Raw genomic sequence first — 19783 nt, 5'->3', positions numbered from 1 at the left:
TTCCTTCCTTCCTTCCTTCCTTCCTTTCCTTCCTTTCTTTGGTGTTGTGTCTGCTGGTATGGCTGTGTGAGGGTGTCAGATCCCCTGGAACTGGAGTTACAGACAGTTTCGAGCTGCCATGTAGGTGCTGGGAATTGAACCCAGGTCCTCTGGAAGAGCAGCCAAGGCTCTTAACCACTGAACCATCTCTCTCCAGTTCCCTGGAGCCAGCTTTCCACCCCTCCGCCTGAGATTTCTTTCTGCCTTTACTTTCTCTCTCTGCTCAGAATCAACCCCCTGGCACTGCCCAAGGCTGAAGGCCTGGGCGGGCTTCTTAAACCAGGAAGGCTTCTCTCCCCCGGCTTTGCTTTTGACCTATGACTACCTTCTCTTGTGCAGGCCCAGCCTGCAGGAAGCCCTGCAGTGTATGTGTGGTAACACCATGTCTGTGCCCCTGCTCACCGACGCAGCCACCGTGTCTGGAGCTGAGCGGGAAACGGCCGCGGTAAGGGCCCAGCCAGGCGGTGGGTGGCGGCTGGCTGTGGGCAGTGTGGGAAACATAGAGGAGGCTGTACCAGAAGGGCTTAGCCTGAAGCTAGGAGGGGTTAATAATCTGTTGGCTCCCACCCGGGTTTCTCCGGGTCTGAGGGGCTGGGGGAGCGGTGAACTGGAGCGGTAGGTCTAAGGGAGGACCTGCCTATCCCATTTCTGACTGTTTTTTTCCCAGGTTATTTTTTTACATGGACTTGGAGACACAGGGTGAGTGAGCTGAGGGGCGGCCGTTCCTTCGTCGGGTAGGGCTGGAGGGCCTTTGTCCTACACCATCGTCTCTTGTCTCTTCCCTGCCACAGGCACAGTTGGGCTGACGCCCTCTCCGCCATCCGGCTTCCTCATGTCAAGTACATCTGTCCCCATGCGTGAGTGTCACCCCAGCTGGAGAGGGGGGGCGGGGGGCGGGGGGCGGGGGGTGTCCTCTGCTCCTAGACCTGTTGTCTTCAGCTGCCTCCTGGGGCTTGGGCTCAGAGCAGTCTGACTGTATCAGTCCTAGCTCTAGGAGCCCTAGGAATGAATTCTAGTTCTGCTTCTCACCCCGAATTCGACTTCCTAGACCCAAGACCTCCTAAAAGGAGCCTTTCCCCCAAGTACTCACCCTGAGCCGGACCCCGCCACTGGGCCTTGGTCTCTGCTTCTCCATCGTTACTGCTGATGCCCCAACCACAGCTTCCAGCCCCACGTGGCAGGTTGCCTGGCAACACTTGAAACACAGGGCCTGCCCGCTGGGAGGGGCTCCCAAGGGCAGCTCTGCCCATTCCCAGGCTCTGGACCAATGCTTTATCCTTCCTAAGACCTTCTGACCCTCCCTCCCCAGGCCCAGGATCCCTGTGACACTGAACATGAAGATGGTGATGCCCTCCTGGTGAGTTTGGGGGACGAGATGGGAACCGGGGGAGCTGTAGGGGCTAGCGAGAGCTTTCCAAAAACTCCTGCCTGTCTTTGCCCAGGTTTGACCTGATGGGGCTGAGTCCGGATGCCCCGGAGGATGAAGCTGGCATCAAGAAGGCCGCAGAGAATAGTAAGGCCCCAGTCCTCCCCCAGCATTCCCTCCCCTCTCCCCCTCCCCCTTCCCAAAGCACCAGGCAGTGCCCACCTGCTCCCTTCAAGTCTCCAGCAGTCTCCTTCACCCGGTCCTACCCTCCCCCCTACCCAGTCAAGGCTTTGATTGAACATGAGATGAAGAACGGGATTCCTGCCAACCGGATCGTCCTGGGTGGCTTCTCGCAGGTGAGGAGGCTGTGAGGGGGAGGGGAGGTGTGTGTGTGTCCTTCTTTCCTGACCTGTCATTCTCTTCTCCCAGGGTGGGGCCCTGTCCCTCTATACAGCGCTTACCTGCCCCCACCCTCTGGCTGGCATTGTGGCATTGAGCTGCTGGCTGCCTCTGCACCGGAACTTCCCCCAAGTGAGTATCCTCCCAGGCCCCTCCTCTCTCTCCCAATACAATGGTCTCCGTGGCTTGGGCGCCATGCTGCATGTAGCGCTGACCTTGCCCTGGAAATTCTGTCTGGCCCACAGGCAGCCAATGGCAGTGCCAAGGACCTGGCCATCCTTCAGTGCCATGGGGAGCTGGACCCCATGGTACCTGTGCGGTTTGGGGCCCTGACAGCTGAGAAGCTCCGGACTGTTGTCACACCTGCCAGGGTCCAGTTTAAGACATACCCAGGTGTCATGCACAGCTCCTGCCCTCAGGTCAGTGGGGACAGCCTCCTCCTGTGCTCCCCCTCCTCCTTCCATCAGGGAACCTCACCATCTCCCCCCACCCCAGGAGATGGCAGCTGTAAAGGAATTTCTGGAGAAACTTCTGCCTCCGGTCTAAGTAGTTGCTGGCTCCCATCGTGGTCCCCCGGCTCATGGGGGACCCAGCAAGCAAGCACCGCATCATCTTGGATCTGAGCCGGTCGAGCCCCTGTCCCTTCCTTCCCACCCTATCCTCTTCCCACAGGCCTCTGGGGCAGGTCGCCGAGGCTGGCCAGGTCTTCTTGCTGGCCTCGGTCATCTGGAAGTCAGCAGCGGGGTGGGCTGCTCTCTTATCCCGCGTCCCCAGAGGCGGGCCCCAGCAGCAGTATTGGAGGGGCTGTAGGCGGCGGGAGGAAGGGGCCCAGCTGCTGACCCGCTCACTCAGGACCTCACCCACTAGCCCCGCTTTGGGCCCCCTCCCGTGACCTCAGGGTTTGGCCCGTGGGACCCTTATGGGCCCCTATCCCCGTGACTCTGCCCGGATAATCGTCTCTCCTGCCTCGCTGCAGCCGCTTCTGTCACGAATGTGTCCATGGCCCGGGGCCCTTGCTGCTGTGGGCTGCCTGCTCTAGGACAGGCTGGCCCGTGAGGAGGTAGAGCCCCTCAGGGGCCTCCCCGCAGCCCCTCTCCCAGAGGGGCTGGGCCCTGCCTCCCCATGGCCCTTCCTTGCAGGCCTGGAGCCTGCAGGGCTGGATCGAGGTTCAAGGGCCCCCAACTCCCTGCTGTCTCACCCCCACTATGTCCCCCCTTAGGGCCAGGGAGGTGGTGGGGGAGGAGTTGTGTCTTGTCTTCTGTCTTCATGTGGTTTTGGGTGTTTTTCTTGTTTTGTCCTGGATTCCGATAAAATTAAAAGAAATTGCTTCAACTCTCAGGGCTGCCTTATGTGGTACAGCGCTGCCATCTGTGAGAATCTGCCGCTCGATAAGAAAACATTTTTATTTTAAATACTTTGGAAAGCTTAATCATAGCAGGATAAGTCAGTGCCTGGGGGAGGCTATGGTCCCAGACCCCTGGCCTCCCCAAGGCTCTGGGGATCACATGAGATGTTGGACTCTGGAGGTGACAGGCTGGAAAGACCCGGACTCCTTTCTGGTCAGCGGAACTAGAGGTCTCCTGCCTGGACGTCTGAGCAGACAGCTGGCATTTGAGGTAGGGTGGCCTCAGCTTGCCCCCAGAGCATGAGGGTACAGGGTCCTGTGGAGACTGGAAAGCCAGTAGCTGCTCTTTTCCGGTCCACGGTAGACCATGGAGGTCCTCAGGCCTGCGCTCCAAAGCCGGAAGGGTTCTGCTTCTGCCAGCGCCACAGATCTTCACCTATGTAGACATGGATGGTCAGGGCTTGCCCGAGGATGGCCCGACCAGTTGCCCTTAGAGCCTGGGTTCAGCAGATACTCACACATCCTGTCCAGCCCCAGGGCTGCTGTCCAGCCCAGCTCCTCATGGGCCAGGCTGGGGTTGGCATAACAGGCCGCCACATCACCTTCCCGCCGTGCCACCACCTTGTACGGGATCTGCAAAGGGTGGTAGTGCATACTTGGTTGACCAGGCCCTGGGCCTCGGGAACCACAGCCAAGAGCTCTGTCATAGGCACTTAGCACTGAGGTTCAGGGTAGCAGCTCGAGGAGATGGCTGTACTGGGGTGCCCACTGTGTGCGTGGGTGGGGCCTACCTTCTTCCCTGAGGCTTTCTCCATGGCTTGGACCATCTGCAGGACGGAGTAGCCTGTGCCCGTGCCCAGGTTGTAGATCTGCCCAAGAGAATGGAGTCTATCACTCACCCTGTGCGCCACCTTCACCCTGGATTCCAACCGTTTCCTCCCCGGCTCCTCTTGGCTTCCTACCCGGCAACCACATTGTTCCTTCAGCTTCTTCAAGGCTGCTATATGGCCCTTCGCCAGATCTACCACGTGAATGTAATCCCTCACACCTGCAGAGGAGTTGCTTCCATGGGAAATTTGCCCCCTGCCTCCGCCCCCATCTCCCTCCTTGCCCTGATTCCTAGGCTCACCTGTCCCATCCTCTGTAGCATAGTCATCACCAAAGACATTCAGGGCCTCTCGTCGCCCGATTGCCACCTATGGCAGAGGGCAGATCAACCTCAAGGGTGCTGGCACCGGTGGTGACCTGAGCCCCGCTCCCCTAGGACTGTCCCCCCTACCTGGGAGACGTAGGGCATGAGGTTGTTGGGAATACCCTGAGGATCTTCACCGATGCGCCCAGAGGCGTGGGCGCCTATGGGATTGAAGTACCGAAGCAGCACGGCGTTCCAGGACTGTGTGGTAAAGGTCAGACGGTGGGGCTGGGCCACTCGGAGGGAGTCCCATCTCATCCACCTCCCCATGTCTGTTCTGTGGTCTCTACCAAGGAGCAACAGATGGCACCTGCATACCAGCTGTCAAGACCTTGGGCAGAGAACACTGCCGGTTCTCAGCCTCTGCCTCCTTGTGCTGAGAGTGCCCGGAGTGATCCTGGGCTCAAGGGGGCCAGGGAATGGAGCAAAGGGTGGGGCGAGCGGTCCTTACCTTGTCTGCCCGGCATAGGTCCCGGATCATCTCCTCGATGAAGAACTTGGACTTGCCATAGGGGTTGGTGCAGCCCCCGGTGGGGTGGGCCTCATCCAGAGGCAGGTACTGGGGGTTCCCATATACGGTGGCTGAGCTGCTGAACACCAGATTCTTCACTCCGTGGGCCCTCATGATCTGGCCGTGGAGGGGAGGGTCAGTGGCCTGTGCCTCACGGGTAAGTCCCACTTGTTACCCCACCCTAGGAGGGTGGGGCTGAGGCGACGGGCATCAGTTACAGAGAGAGAAACAGGCTGGGGGGGTAAAGAAAGGCAGGTGTCCGAGATGGTACGGCTTGGGTCCTCTCTGACTCTCCCACGCAGGCCCTTACTGTGGCCAGCATGCCAGCCAGCCTGGGGCCCAGCTGGCATATGTGTCCCCATCCCCTTACCTCCAGAAGCTTGACGGTCCCTGTTAAGTTAACTCTATAGTAATCCAGAGGCTTCTGCACTGACTCGCCCACAGCCTTGAGGCCAGCAAAGTGGATGACCGCCTTAAAGCTGTGCTGCAGGGGTAAAGCCAGGGTCAGAGAATGCTGTGCAGGATGCGGCGATGCACCTCCTGCCACACTGGCCCCAGACTCACAAAGATCCCACATGCTGGGTTTAAAGGCATGCTGTAAATGCCTATCTAGCGCCTAGTTTCTTTCTAAAAGATATATTTATTATTATATGTAAGTACACTGTAGCTGTCTTCAGATGCACCAGAAGAGGGCGCTGTGAGCTACCATATGGTGGCTGGGATTTGAATTTAGGACCTTGGGAAGGGCAGTCAGTGAGAATTGAGCCATCTCTCCAGTCCCAGTATGTACCTTCTTAAAGAGGTGCTGTAGGGCTGCCTGGTCCAAGATGTCCATCTCCTCGAACTCCACAGAGCGGCCTGTCAACTCCTGGACCCGGCGCAGGCTCTCAGGCATGGAGTCTTCTCCTGGTGGGGGGGCATGCGGAGGCATTCAATATTAGAGAATGGGGTCCTGTATCCAACCCCTCCAGAAACCTCTCACTGATTGGCATCTAGCCTCACTCACCGCGAATGGCGTTATGGAAGTTGTCAATGACTACAGGCGAGTAGCCTGCCTCCAGCAGCTCCAATACCGTGTGGCTGCCGATGTAGCCAGCCCCACCCGTGACCAGCACCTTCTCCATGGCGCCTGCTTAGAAGACAGTTTCAGAGGTGGCGGAGGCTTTCTACTCAGGGCTTCACTCCAACTGGATGCACGTCCCCTACCTTCATCTTGGAGGATGTAGGGGTGGGCCCTAGCTTAAGCTCAGGCTCCACTAACTAGTTAACTACCAGTTTCTGGCTGTAGGGGCTGACGTTTTGAACTCTCTAGGGCACAGTTTTCATCTCTAGAACTAATTATTGTACACACCCCATGAATTAGGAGGGCCCAATGAAGCGATTTAAAGGTCTGCCACCTGCATATGTAGGACATCAGACACACCATGTTGTCTAGTTCCTGTTGACAGAGGGTGGGAAGATAGGCCTTTTGAAGACCCACCCTTCCTGCCTCCATGTCTGGAGTATGGACAGTCTTGGGCAGAAGAACCCAGCTTCAGGATGGGAGGCTAGGATAAAGGAACCTGTCCCTGTAAACTGACACCTTTTCCCTGGAGCAAAAGGTTCCTGGGTTTGATGACTAACTGCCTAGTGCTCTTCCCCTTCCCCTGGAAGGTCAGTTGGGAGGAAGCAGTAAATACACCAAATGGCCTCAAGGGTGGGGTCCTTAGCCAGGAAGGCTGTGCCCAGTTCTGAGGCTGCGGTGCCAACAGCCCTGGAGTGGGTAGGGCTTCACTCCACCCTGGGGCAGCCAATAGCTCAGCTTTGGCCCAGCTGACTTGGAGTCACACAGATCCCGCCCAACGAGGGCAGCACCGTGAGCCGGTGTCGACGTGGATTTGGCCCGCGCTCCGCTGCCAGGTGCGCATCCCCACCCTTAGCAAACTGCTGGGCGGACAGAGAGGCAGGCACTCCACACACTGGGGCCTTTCATTCTCACGACCTGGCTCGCTGCCGTCTTTCTCCGAGCTGCCTCAAGTTTCTGCTGGGGTTATCCTGCCGCAACCAACCCACTGAACGGGGCGTCCAGTGCGACCCAGAATCACTACCCCGCACGCGTGCGTTATTTCCCCAACATCTGGATGAGGCAGGTGCTTCTACCAGCACTGGGTACTAGGCTCAGAGCCCGGAGGCAGTGGGCCTGGGGTCACACAGCAGTAAGAACCGCCTGAGTGGGATCCCCGGAGACCATGCCCGGCGACTCCCTGCAGCTCCCGCATTGCGCGAGGACGCGGGGAAGCGGTCGCCGAGGGGACTCTGGTGGCAGAAAGGCTGCTCTGAGGTCGTTCCGCTCCGGACTAGGGAGTGACCTTGGTCAGCGGTCCCCTCCTCGGTTTTCCCTGTCTGTACAAGGGAGGTGAGCGGATGCTGGGTCTTTACAGCCCGGGCGAGGCGGAGCTTAGCTCTGGACTTCGGGTCTGGGCTGGGAGCAGGAGCGGGGAGCCGGGCCCCGAATGAATGGGCTCGGGTGGTCCCCGCTACGGCTGCGGAAAAACGCGAGCAGGGGTGGGCCTGGCCCTGTTCCGAACCCGACCCGACCCTCTTGGAACTCCCTCGCGCCCCTCCAATCATTGGCCCCTCCGAGCTCACTAAGCCCTTCACTCTACCGGCCGAACCTGCAGAAGATCCAGCGCTGACTCCAGGCACCGCCTCCCGCGACCAGCGCCGCGGCCCCTTTAAGACCTGACAGCCCAGCTTGACCCCGCCCCCTCCACGCCCTCCAGGAAACGTGTGTACTGGGTTACTGTCTGGACGGCAGACCTGGAGGGACACATGGCCTGCACAGGCTTTAGGCGTCTGCGCAGTGCGCTTCCATCCAGGGCGGAAATGAGGGTTGCGGACGCCATCCGGTGACCAGCGGGCTGCTAAGGAGAAACAAGGTCAGGACAGGGCCCTTTCTAGTCCCTGCACTCGGGGCCACTGTTTGTGTCAAACCCTTGGTCGGGCTGCCCCAGTTGGAGGACACTGCTGGCCCGGGCTGCGACCTGGATCCAAGTCCACGTGGGCAGAAACCCGCGATGGGGAAGGAACGTTTCCATTCACAGTAGCAATGGCTGTGCCCATCGCCGAGCCGCTGCCTCCATCCCCTAAAGCTGTGTTTGCGCACCTGCCACGGATAAGCGACTCAAGACAGTTTGGTCTCGGTTTAAGATACAAAGCGGGGCTGAAAGATGGCTCGGAGCACTTGCTGCTCTTGCAGAGGACCTGAGTCCTGTTTCCGGCACCCACCTGCCTACCGCCTCTCATTCCATGGGATGCCGAGCCCGCTTCTGGCCTCCGTGGTACATACGGTACATAGCTGGCGTTCTCTCATGAATACATAAATAAAGCGAAATCTTTCCTGGTAGTACATGCCTTCAGTTCCAGCACTTGGGAGACAGGATTTCAGTGAGTTTATGAAAGGTGAAGCTGGAAGATAGCGCATGAGTTAAGGGCACTTATGATGGCTCTTCACAACCGCCCAGAACTGTAGCTCCAGGGCATCTGCTCCCGCAATCATCCGCACGCACACTTTAGTTTGGTTTGGTTTGGTTTTTGGGTTTTTTTGAGAGGGGGTTTCTCCGAGAAGCCCTGACTGTTCTGGATCTCCTCTGAAGTCCAGGCTGGCCTTGAACTGAGATCCACTTGCCCTCTGTCTCCTGCGTGCTGGGATTAAAGGCGCGGTTCCCCGCACCATCTCCCCACCCCAGCATATAATTTTTTTTTTGGAGGAGAGGCTGAAGAGTTAAGAGCTGGTGCGCCTTTTGCTAAGGACCAGAGCGAAATTCTCAGCACAGCCTGCATGACTCATGGCTCCAGGCATGCATACATACATGTGTGCATACATAATTAAAAAATAATTCTTAATTGTTAAAGCCAGGTATAGTGGTGCAGACCTTTAATCCCAGCACTCAGGAGCCAGAGGCAGGCAGAACTCTTGAGTTCAAGGGTAGCCTGGTCTACAGACAGAGTTCCAGGATAGCCAGGGCTACACAGAGAAACCCTCAAAACATTAAAAAAAAAAAAAAAAAGTCAAGCTGACCATTGTGGAAGTTTGTTATCTCAGCACTCTGGAAGCAAAGACAGATGGATCCTTGGGGCCCACTGGCCGGCCTGCCTCCTTAGCTAGTTCCAGACCAATAAGAGATCCATCTTCCTGCTCTGGGAACAGAGGCACAGCCTCAGAAGCGAGTCCTTGGGTGTCCTGGCCAGCCACCACAGCAGTGATTTCCAGTCATTGGTCTGGGGGCTCGGGTGTGGCAATGGAAGAGATCCAGAGAAGAACCAACCACAAAGCCTTCACTCTTCCCTTAGAGTGATTTTACTCTTCCACTCACAAACAAACACACGTTTGCATGATTGGATATTAGAAAATTAAACCTTTAATTACATAAGCTGTTTTCAAAAAAAAAAAAAAAAAAAATCACGTACAGAGTGGAGATTTCCCAAAGATGCTGGAGTTGGCAGATGACCACGGAAGCAGATCAACCCCCACCATTCCAACAAATGCTCTGCTGGCATAAGGGGAAACTGCTCTCTGTCCTTAGAGGTAGAACAAAGGGCCTGCTGTTGTGGCACAGTGGACATCAGCTCTGTTGGGTAGCAGACTCACCCAGGGCCATCCCAAGCAAGTGATTAGGCACAGCTCTGGGGAGCTGGCCTGGGTCTGGCAGCTCTAGCCCTTTCTGTCAGGGAACAGGACCTCTGTGATGCCAGCTCATTTGCTCTCATTCCATTTCCTCATCCAGGAATCATGTACACACCCAACTCCCACAGTTCCGCTTCAGGCGAACTAGGGTCTCAGAGCTTACAGGTGGCCTGTGCCACTTTGGAACTGGTTTTTCTGTTAAGGGCTTGACAGATGAAGTCCCCGGCTTCCAGGAGCTTCTGGAGGTTCACACCCTTGAAGAAGTAAGATAGGGAATAAAGTAAGGGAGGCAAACAGACTAGGCAGCTGTGACATGGAAAGGGGAAGGTGACAGCAGACAGACCCTTCCTGGAACAGTGGCGACCACTGTCTGGGGCTGTCTCCAGCAGGCAGTTTGTGGGAGGGACCTTATTGGTGGTGTCCCATCTCTATGTTCAGGGTCCAGCCTGCCCCACAGGAACTGTGATGTTCATTTGTTGGCCACTGTGTCTTTCCCTGTGCTGAGACTGTCCCCAGACCACCGCTAATGCTAGAGAAGGTCTCGCCTACTAGGCCAGTCCCTCACCCAACTAACAGTAAGTCCTATCTGCTAGCCAGCCAGCACTGAGTGCCAAGCCCACTATGTGTTTTCTTAATCCTGTGACAGCGGAGAGCACACGCACCGTTGTTACTTGGGTTTACAGAGATGAAACACTTGGAAGCCGAGCAGCCGGGGAGGAAGGGACCTGGGCTTTCAACCATTAGCCCTCAAAGCTGAGATGCAGTGTGACCTCTGCCAGCACCAAGGTCCCACAGAGTCCGGTGGAGCCCTGTGTGGCTAATTTCACAGTGTGCCCTCGTTTCATAGAGAAAACAGTCTGGGGGGAAGTGACTCACTGCAGGTCACAAAGCTGGCCCCAATTAGGGCTCCTTCATTAAGACACTTTCTGGGGGGGGCCTCCTGGGACTGAAGTGTGGATGTCACCCTGAGATGCTGGTCTCCTGTGCTCACGATCATACCCAAGCAGACCAATGTCTCTTCTGCCACGCTGTTTCCTCTGCTGGAGGCCTCTGCCTCATTCCTTTTTTGGTTGGCTCCTTCTCACCCTTGGGGTCTTAGTCTCCTCTCTCTAGGCCACCAATAGAGCCTCCCCCGCTCAGGCCCTGGTCTACTGGTTATTAATACACACACCCCAGGCTGCTCTGTCAGGACTTCAAATCCCACAGGGCTCCTACTCCAGACTGCCACTCTCAACTCTCCTTGGACTCTAGGCAAGCCCTGGGGAGTTGAGGGATGTCACCACCAGGGGGCAGGCTGGCTTACCGTGTGAATCCCTAAGCCAGTCAGCATGTAGACCAGGTCCTCAGTTGCCAAGTTCCCTGATGCCCCTTTTGCATAGGGACAGCCTCCAAGTCCTGCCACAGAGGAGTCCACAACGCTGACACCCATCTGGAAACATAAAGACAGTGAACTGTGGCTGCAGCTGGGGCCTGGAGCCTGTGGAGCCTCCTCATGCACCTCCTGCCCCGATGTCAGAGGAACCCATGGAGGGACAGCTTCTCTCCCTGGAACACAGTCTCCTCTGTTGCACCACTCTCCCTGCTAGAGGACTGCCCCTGTCCTTTTATGTTTGGCTCCTGGCTCCATTTCACCCTTTGGGGCTCCTCAGAGAGGCTCCTCTGGGCCACCAGTCTAGCCCCCCCAGTCCCAGAGTGGTAGATACTAGGGTACAGCTCTTTTGGGGTGTTTTGTTTTGAATAGTGTCAAAGAACTGGGAGGTTGGAGAATTCTCAAAAGAATTTGTAATGGGCCAGTAAGATGGGTCAGAGGGTCAAGGTGCTTGCCCCCAAACCCGACAACCTGAGTTTAATCCCCAGGCCTCACATGGTGGAAGGGAAGAACCAACTCTAGGTCTCAATTATGTCTGTGGGAAGCCATTCCCTTAACCTGTGTGTGCCGCCATCTGTGGCCTCACAGACATCCGCCTCAAGACTTTATTAATAAATACAATGAAATAGCACTCCCCTGCCCCATGCCCTCTGGGAGTATGGGTACACGGCTTTCATTACCTGCAGGGCCACCAAGGTATTGGCCAGAGCTTGACCGTAGGTATCATGGCAGTGGACAGCCAGTGCGGCCACAGGCACTTCATGCATGACAGCAGTCAGCATATCTTTCATGAGTCCTGGGGTGCCTACACCGATGGTGTCCCCAAGGGAGATTTCATAGCAGCCCATCGAGTACAACTTTTTGGCGACCTGGAGAAGTAAACAGATACTTAGAGGACCCCAGAGCCACCAGCATGTGACACTGGGGCTCAGAAGCAGGGACTCTGCCCATCAGAGGCACTGTGTTCCTCTTGCGTTCTAGCTCCCGACAATTTCAGTGGAAGGGACCAGCATTACCCAGCAGCTGTGAGACAGCGCTCCAGAACCAGCCAGCCACTCCGCAGCCCAAGACCCACCCCATCCCATTTCCTTCCTCCCGGTGCTGACTGGAATCAGAAGCCCTTTCTCTGGAGGGAGGAGGATCTGCAGACTGTGGGTCTAAGGTACTAGTTTGATACTTGAAGCACAGGAACTATGTAACTTTTTGGAAGCTCATTTGCAATTGGCTGGCTCACTGCAAATCCTAAACTGCCAACTGCTCACTCATCCCCATGCCTGGCCTGAACTGGAGAGGTGACCATCCTGATAAATGACCAGTGATGTACCACCCTCCACCCCTGCCCATGTGCCGATCGGGTGACAGTAATGGCAGGGCCCTGGGACCATGTTCCAGTCCGCACTTTGCTGTTCACTGGCTACCTGCTTTGGAGGTATAACTTCTGTGAGCTTCAATTTCTGCTTCTAGAGACTGGTGGTGGGCTATAGGGCAGTGGCAGTGGGGGAGGGATGCACAGACCAGGGCGCAGGAGCCACCAGCCATTCCTCTGACTGGATGCCACGTGGTATTGGGGAGAAAGAAAAAGGGCTCCGTGGGACACAATGGGCCGAGACCCAATCTGCCATCTGTACCCAGGGTGGCGAGTGACTTGCTTCCTCTACTATAAATGGAAGAGCACCATTAAGTCAGCAGCAGGGTTTTCTGGATGAAATGGCTCAAGGGTCCAGGTTCCTCACACTCAGTCCCTATGCTGAGTCTTCTTCTGTGGAGCCCTGGTTGCTAGTCAAGAGGATGAGTGCGCTCTCTAACCTACTCCAGGGGAGCTGGGGTTCCTGGGGATACCACACTGGAGATGATGCCTTAGCTGATGAGACTGGAAGCTGGGCTGGGGCTTTCAGGTGGGCCAGAGACCTGCGATGGAGGTGGCCTGTGGGGCAGCTGGGCTGGGCTCGCAGTGTATGAGTGTGTGTTCTTCTGGGAAAGGGAGGGGAGCTGCGCCTGCGCGTGCAGGGTGGCAAGGACGTCGCCTCACCAGACCTGGCCCCACTGCACACACCTCAGCAACTTTAGCGGGGGAGACCTTCCCCTCGTAGGGGCATCCGAGGGCACAGGAGACATACCTGTGGAAAAGGGGGAGGAACGCATCAGTGTCCCCAGCCCTTCTGCCAACTGAAGGGCGGGTGACCATTTGACACACATCCCTGGTGAGCCCACAGTAAACATGAAGCGGGGGCAGGAGGCCCAGTGCTAGGTGAAAGGTCGGCTCTGCGTGGGGAAAAGGCTCTTTGCCCCACTTCTGGGCAGAAGCAGAGAGGACCGGCAGGGAAGGCGGGGCTTAGAGGCCACTGGACGGAAGCAGGGATGCAGGTGGCTGAGAATTCCCAAGAGGTACAAGGAAGAGGACTGGAGCGGAGTGTCTGGAGGGGGAGCCCCGTGTGCTGGGGGGTGGAGGTGGGGGAACAGTATTCAGGTCAGTAATGCCAGTGTGAACACACAGGTGACTACAAGAGCGGCAAGAACGGACAGGCTACAGGGATATTTACTGAGATGAAAAGGATGTGCCAGGCACTGGGCACAAACAGTGGGAGGACCCTAACCTGCAGGAGCTCTTTCAAGTCAGGAAGACGGTAAACATGTTAGGAGGGGGGATAATTCCAGAAAGAGATGAGCTGTGAAGGAAGCAGGGGGAGGAGGAGGAGGAGGCAGAGCGGCCAGCGTGGCAAGATCTTCCAAAGGTGTGTTCCACTCAGGGCCAGGGTCTGGCATGCTCAGGACAGAGCAAAAGACAGACTATCTAAGGCTTGGGGACAGTCAGGGCAAGGAAGTATGACACGAGGCAGGAGGGGCGCCCAGACTGACTGTGACAGTCTTGTGGGCTGTGCTGAGGATTCTGGGAGTTACATGTAGAGTCTGCTGTCACCACCTGTTGGCACTGGGGCAGCTTTAGTTATGCTGAGGGTGGAAATTCAAGCCTACAATCCTAGCCCTTGGGAGGCGGAGGCAGGAGAATTGCCAACTTACAAAATGAGTTCCTGGTCAACATGAATCTAAAGAATAAAATGGTACCCAGGCAGTGGTTCCCAGATGTATGGGAATGGTACCCAGGCAGTTTGATTCCAGCCCTCAGGAGGCAGAGAGAGATGGATCTCTGAGTTCCAGGCCAGCCTGGTCTACAGAGTGAGTTCTAGGATAGCCAGGGCTACACAGAGGAAATCAGTCTCAACAAACAAACAAACAAACAAACAACAAAAACCCAACCAAACAAAAAAAACTAAACAAAACAAAACAAAAAAAACCCAAATAAACAAAAAACCCAAATGAAGAAAAAAAAAAAACCAAAAACCCAAACGAAGTGCCTTATGGAAACAAAAATTCTATAAATTAAAAAATGAAGCCGGGCATGGTGGCACACGCCTTTAGTGCCAGCACCTGGGAGGCAAATGCAGAGGCAAGTGGATCTCTGTGAGTTCCAGGCCAGCCAGGGTTACAGAGAAAGACTCTGCCCCAATAAATAGATAAATAAAGCTTAAAAAATAAAATAAAGGGCTGGTGAGATGGCTCAGTGAGTAAGAGCACCCGACTGCTCTCCCGAAGGTCCGGAGTTCAAATCCCAGCAACCACATGGTGGCTCATAACCATTCGTAACAAGATCTGACTCCCTCTTCTGGAGTGTCTGAAGACAGCTACAGTGTACTTATATATAATAAATAAATAAATCTTAAAAAAAAATACTGTCAAACATAAAATATATTAAAATGTATTTTTTAAAAAAATAAAATAAAATAAAGGGATTGGAGAGATGGCTCAACAGTTAAGAGCACTGACTCATAACTATCTGTAATGGGATCCGACGCCCTCTTCTGGTGTGTCTGAAGACAGCTACAGTATACTTATATATAATAATAAATAAATCTTTAAAATAAAAAAATAAAAAAGAGATACAGTAAATGTTTGCTGGATCAACATTTCTACAGCCTCTGTGCGCTTTCCACCTGCATTTTCCTGTTTATTCCTCCAAACTTTGCTAAGCAAGGAAAGGTGGTACAGGGGCACACCTCTGATCCCAGCAGTCGGGAGGCAGAGGCCAGCAGATCTCTGTGAGGTCCAGGATAACGGGCTACACAGCTACATAGTGATACCCTGTCTGGGGAGGAGACATGGGGGATTTACCAAGACCGAGCACAGGCCTGGGAGCTGGGGGCACATGACGGAGAATCAGCTTCCCTGTCCTCTACCTGCTCATCAGGTCTTGGTGTAGTTCTGTGATAGGGAGCATCACCCAGGGATGTGGGAAATGGGCCTTCCCCAGGCTGGAGCACAGCCAGCGTGGTGAGGGTGGCTGAGGAGCTAAACGGCTCAGTGTTTCAGGGCATCAGAAGACTTTGGCCCCCAAGGAGGGGCACTGTCTCCGGCTGAGAGACAAAGAAAAGCAAGAGGAGCTGATGTCCAAGGAGGACCCTGCGGGAGCTGAGAGGCAGAGCAGAGGGGAAGCACTGGGCCTGTGGGGAGCGAGTGCAAAGGTCCTGGGGCAGGGGCAGGGGCAGGGGCAGAGGCAGAGGCAGAGGCAGAGGCAGGGGCAGGGGCAGGGGCAGAGGCAGAGGCAGAGGGAGAGAATGCTGCAGAGGGCAGGGGTGCCGCACACAGGGTTCTGAAAATCACAGTGAAAGTGTCCACTCAGCGTGGACATAGCTCAGTGGTAGCAGACTCACGTGTTACAAAATCTCATCAGGGCTGGGTGTCATGCCCAGCACTGCATTCTGCTGTTCGTCTGTCTGTGCTTGTTTGTTTTGAGACATGTTTAAGGCCATGGGCTACCAGTTCCCGTGCCGCTATGCCTGGCTTCCCAGCAGGGCTAGGCATGGTGGCACATGACACTCCAGACTTAAGGCAGGGTCAGCTGGATGTCTGTGAGTTCCAGGCTGGTCAGTCAACACTGTATGTTTGAGAGAAAAGCCTGCTAACCTGACCACATGCACTTGGAGAAAGGTTCCCAGGAGAAGAGCTTAGGATGCCCAGCCCGAGGGCGAGAGACCGACCGGCAGGTGGGGGAATCGGCTCACTCTGCAAGGGCGTGGAGAAAGGGGCGGACTCACCCTCTCACAGGGATGCTGGCAGCCTGTGCTGCCTGCATGACTCCAGCAAAGCGCTGGAAACTCTCCTCTATAGAGCAGTTCACGTTCTTCTGGGTGAAGAGTTCAGACGCAGCCCCGAAGATGCTCACTTCCTTGGCACCCGCAGCTACCTGCCAATACCCAGGGAATGCCTTCAGCACTTTGCTCCTGGAAAAACTGGTCGGTGGCAAAAATCTTGTTTTGTGGCAAGTTTTACAGTTTTGTAAGTTTCACAGGCTGAACATACATACACACACACACACACACACACACACACACACACACACACACACATATACATATATACACTTTAGGAAATATGTTGGGGCAGGCAAGATGGCTCAGCAGGCAAAAGGTATATGCCATCAAGCCTGATGATGAGTTCAATTCCCCAGGACCCACATGGTCGGAAGGAGAGAATCAAGTCACACAAGTAAATAAATTAAATAATAATAAACAAACCATGTGGACGTCCCAGTCCCTAGTTCCCCAGACCATGTTACTGAAAATGTAGCGGGATAAATTAGACCACACCGGAGCAGAATATTCCTAACCCAGAATGACTGGTGTCCTTCAAAGACCGGCTGTGTGAAGTTCTGAGCCATGGAAGGCCATGTGGGGTGGAGGCAGGCACTGGAGTGAGGCACGCACAAACCCAGCAATACCAAGACCAACCGCGCATCCCAAGTTACTACAGGATACGTGGCTCTCTGGAGGCCTCAGACACAGCCGACACTCCTGACCTCCGGAACTCGAGGCAGCAGAGCAATTCTGTGATGGTTTGCGGTACTTTCTCAAGCAGCCCTCGGAACCGCTTATACCCCAATCAGAAAACAAAAGAGAGCTGGGCAGTGGCGGTGCACACCTTCCATCCCAGCACTCGGGAGGCAGAGGTAGGCGGATCTCCATGAGTTCGAGGCCAGCCTGGTCTACAGAGGGAGTTCTAGCACAGCCAGGGCTACACAAAGAAACTTTGTCTCAAAAAACAAACAAACAAACAAAAAAAACCAACAACAAAACAAAAACAAGGCTGGAGACCAGCTCAGGGCTGGAGTGTTCCCCTTGAGAGCATGACGGTGGGTCGCCATCTGAAACCCATCAAGTCTGGCGTCCTCCAGGGAAATCCACCACTGCCAACTGTCAACCTGCGGTTGGGGGGGGGTCACTCTTGAAATAAACTTATGTCAAATCACCCCATCAACCTCTCCAGACGCTGCTAACTATTGTCCCCAATTCCAGTTTCAAGGATCTTATGCCCTCTTTTGGTCTCTGCAGGCACTGCATGCACAGGGCGCAAATGGCTATAGTACACATAAAGTAAAAACTAAAAAAATTAAAAAAAAAAAAAAAAAAAGTGGGTGATCCCAGGCCTTGGTGGTTTTTTATCAGGCCTTGTCTCTCAGCTATTACTAAACATTGGTTATGGGAGCATTGACTCAGAGGTAAAGTGTTGCTATCATTTGTGGCTCTATAGGCAGAACTGACTGAGGTTAAGCAATTCATCAAGACAACAGGAGTGAGTGACAGGGCTGAACTTCCCGCCCCCCCCCCCAACCCTCCAGCTCCACCCCCAGCCCCAGTCTGGTGGTATTTATCTCCACTGGTGGCAGGCTGTTCAGAGGGACATCCCAGGACAAGGTAGGGATTGGTAACCATCAGTCTCTCTCAGGGACCTCGCAAGTCGTCAACCTCTTACCGCCTCCTCAAAGCCTTTCATGTTTGGAGTCAGGACTGGGTAATTGATGCCAGGAAACTTCTGAATGCCCTTCAGGACGTCAGAATGGTCAGCCATCTGGGAGCCGAAGAAGCCAAGAGCTCAGGGGTAGAGAAAACCTCCTCACTACCGAATCTTTTGTCTCCAACACTTTTCTTCTCTGTCTGACCAGGGAGGGTCCGGAGACACCCTGGTCAGCGTGAGCTTGGCAGCTCCTGTGTCAGTACTGCCAGCTCTGAGGTACCTGCAGTCACAAGCCACTTACCAGGAACTGCCTCTGGTGGCGCCACTCCCTCTGCATTGCCTGGTGCTATCATGGGATTGTTTGCCCACCACTAGGAAGCAGCAATTCTGTGATGGTTTGTACATGCTCGGCCCAGGGAGTGGCGCTGTTAGAAGGTGTGGCCTTGTTGGAGTAGGTGTGTCGCTGTGGGTGTGGGCTTTAAGACTCTCATCCTAGCCAGGCGTGGTGGCGCACGTCTTTAATCCCAGCACTCCGCAGGCAGAGGCAGGAGGATTTCTAAGTTCGAGGCCAGCCTGGTCTACAGAGTAAGTTCCAGGACAGCCAAGGCTACACAGAGAAATCCTGTCTTGAAAAACCAAAAAAAAAAAAAAAAAAAAAAAAAAAAAACACTCATCCTAGTTGCCTAGAAGCCAGTATTCTACTAGCAGCCTTCAGATGAAGATGTAGAACTTTCAGCTCCTCCTGCACCATACCTGCCTGGATGCTGCCATGTTCCTGCCTTGATAATGGACTGACCCTCTGAACCTGTAAGCCAGCCCCAATTAAATGTTGTCCTTTATAAGAGTTGCCTTAGTCATGGTGTCTGTTCACAGCAGTAAAACCCTAACTAAGACAAATTCTCGCTCTCCCCTTTACAAACACAGATGGTGTAGCCTCCCTCCCTCCCACCTGGAATAGGCATTTCCTGGAGCCTGGGCTCACCTGCGGCACCCACTTGGGAGAGACAAAGCTGGTAGCCTCGATCACGGGGAGCCCTGCTTCGGAAAGCATGTCGATTAGCCTGATCTTCACTGGGGTGGGAACAATACTCTGTGGTGGATAGAAACCCAGAAAAGGAATTCAGCCACATTGCTAAGGAAAGGCGGCCGTGGCTGCCAGCTTCAGCCCACTGGCTCCTCACTGACTTTAGCCACTAACGTGAGCTTACATGTGATCTCCAAGCTCTACCACCCATGCCTCCTGGCACAGAAGGTTGCTTGCCTGAGGCGTTCATATTTACACAGAAGCCCCCTTTTCTCCCTACGCAGACTTGTCCATAGTTCAGTGTGTTAGTCTATGACCCCATCATTAACTGAAAGCCATGTGCCTTGGCTAGAGATGAGTCACCACAGCTGTTTGCATGCTGTGGGATGGACCCCCAAATGTCACACCCTCCCCTTCTCTCTCCTCATAGCTCCTTTCCATTCCTTCCCCACATCTGGTCACTCCAGAGCCTCTGGATTCCTTTCTAATCTCCCCGAAGGTCCCAGGTGTACTAGGGAATGGTTTCCCTCTGACAACTCGTCCTACGCTGGAAATTTCCTTACTTTCCTGCCCCAAAGGCTTCCATGAGGGGTTGGAGCATCAGGAATGGCTCAGCAGTAAAGAGTCGTTGCTGTTTTTCCAGAGAATCCTTTTTCAGTTCCCAGTACTCACGCTGGGCAACTTACAAATGTCCATTAACTCCAACAGCTCCAGGGGACCGGATGCCCCCTACTGGCCTTTGTGGGCACTGCATGTATGTGGCAGATTATACACAGGTACACACATACAGACAAAAAATTCAAAATAAACCTTAAGGAAGGTGGTGGTGGCACACGCCTTTAATCCCAGCACTCAGAAGGCAGGGGCAAGTGGATCTCTGTGAATTTGAGACTAGCCTGGTCTACAGAGTGAGTTCCAGGACAGTCAGGGCTACACAGAGAAACCCTGTCTCAAAATAACAACAACAACAATAATGATAATAGTAATAAGGAAGCCGGGCCTGGTGGCGCAGGCCTTTAATCCCAGCACTCGGGAGGCAGAGGCAGGCGGATTTCTGAGTTCGAGGCCAGCCTGGTCTACCAAGTG

General features: G+C 54.7%; 3 protein-coding genes across 3 annotated transcripts in view; 1 reads left to right on the top strand and 2 right to left on the bottom strand.

Moving 5' to 3' along the window:
* Positions 1-3136, top strand: part of Lypla2 (lysophospholipase 2) — a 4600-nt gene extending 1464 nt beyond the window's left edge. The window contains exons 2-10 of the mRNA XM_021200137.1: positions 379-484; positions 707-738; positions 831-896; positions 1349-1396; positions 1482-1552; positions 1688-1761; positions 1835-1936; positions 2050-2223; positions 2300-3136. Coding sequence (XP_021055796.1) covers positions 407-484; positions 707-738; positions 831-896; positions 1349-1396; positions 1482-1552; positions 1688-1761; positions 1835-1936; positions 2050-2223; positions 2300-2350 — 696 coding nt within the window. The 5' untranslated portion in view covers positions 379-406 and the 3' untranslated portion in view covers positions 2351-3136. The remainder of the gene's footprint in view (positions 1-378; positions 485-706; positions 739-830; positions 897-1348; positions 1397-1481; positions 1553-1687; positions 1762-1834; positions 1937-2049; positions 2224-2299) is intronic.
* A 52-nt stretch (positions 3137-3188) lies between these two features.
* Gale (UDP-galactose-4-epimerase) lies at positions 3189-7564 on the bottom strand. The gene is made up of 11 exons (XM_021200515.2): positions 7507-7564; positions 5859-5981; positions 5643-5758; positions 5223-5336; positions 4793-4969; positions 4429-4542; positions 4279-4345; positions 4112-4197; positions 3941-4018; positions 3668-3782; positions 3189-3585 (listed from the first exon to the last, which is right to left on the bottom strand). The coding sequence occupies exons 2-11, from the start codon at positions 5974-5976 to the stop codon at positions 3527-3529; spliced, it is 1044 nt and encodes a 347-aa protein (XP_021056174.1). The 5' UTR covers positions 5977-5981; positions 7507-7564; the 3' UTR covers positions 3189-3526.
* A 1669-nt stretch (positions 7565-9233) lies between these two features.
* The window catches only part of Hmgcl (3-hydroxy-3-methylglutaryl-CoA lyase), a 15902-nt gene continuing 5352 nt past the window's right edge, over positions 9234-19783 (bottom strand). Inside the window, exons 3-9 of the mRNA XM_021200438.2 lie at positions 18656-18763; positions 17692-17787; positions 15978-16126; positions 12941-13004; positions 11568-11756; positions 10822-10947; positions 9234-9772 (exon numbers count right to left, since the gene is read on the bottom strand). Of these exons, the coding sequence (XP_021056097.1) occupies positions 9671-9772; positions 10822-10947; positions 11568-11756; positions 12941-13004; positions 15978-16126; positions 17692-17787; positions 18656-18763 (834 nt within the window). The 3' untranslated portion in view covers positions 9234-9670. The remainder of the gene's footprint in view (positions 9773-10821; positions 10948-11567; positions 11757-12940; positions 13005-15977; positions 16127-17691; positions 17788-18655; positions 18764-19783) is intronic.

Source organism: Mus pahari, chromosome 6 (assembly GCF_900095145.1).
Source record: "Mus pahari chromosome 6, PAHARI_EIJ_v1.1, whole genome shotgun sequence".
Lineage (NCBI taxonomy): Eukaryota > Metazoa > Chordata > Mammalia > Rodentia > Muridae > Mus > Mus pahari.
This window is presented reverse-complemented; position numbering and strand designations above follow the sequence as displayed.

What these genes read in the sequence shown, in the direction of transcription:
- Gale (XM_021200515.2), bottom strand. Translation starts at nt 5,976, where the DNA reads ATGGAGAAGGTGCTGGTCACGGGTGGGGCTGGCTACATCGGCAGCCAC. An exon ending in TACAGCACCTCTTTAAGAAG is followed by an intron (nt 5,337 to 5,642) that starts GTACATACTGGG and finishes TTACCCCTGCAG; the next exon opens with CACAGCTTTAAGGCGGTCAT. An exon ending in TGCTACAGAGGATGGGACAG is followed by an intron (nt 4,198 to 4,278) that starts GTGAGCCTAGGA and finishes ACTCCTCTGCAG; the next exon opens with GTGTGAGGGATTACATTCAC.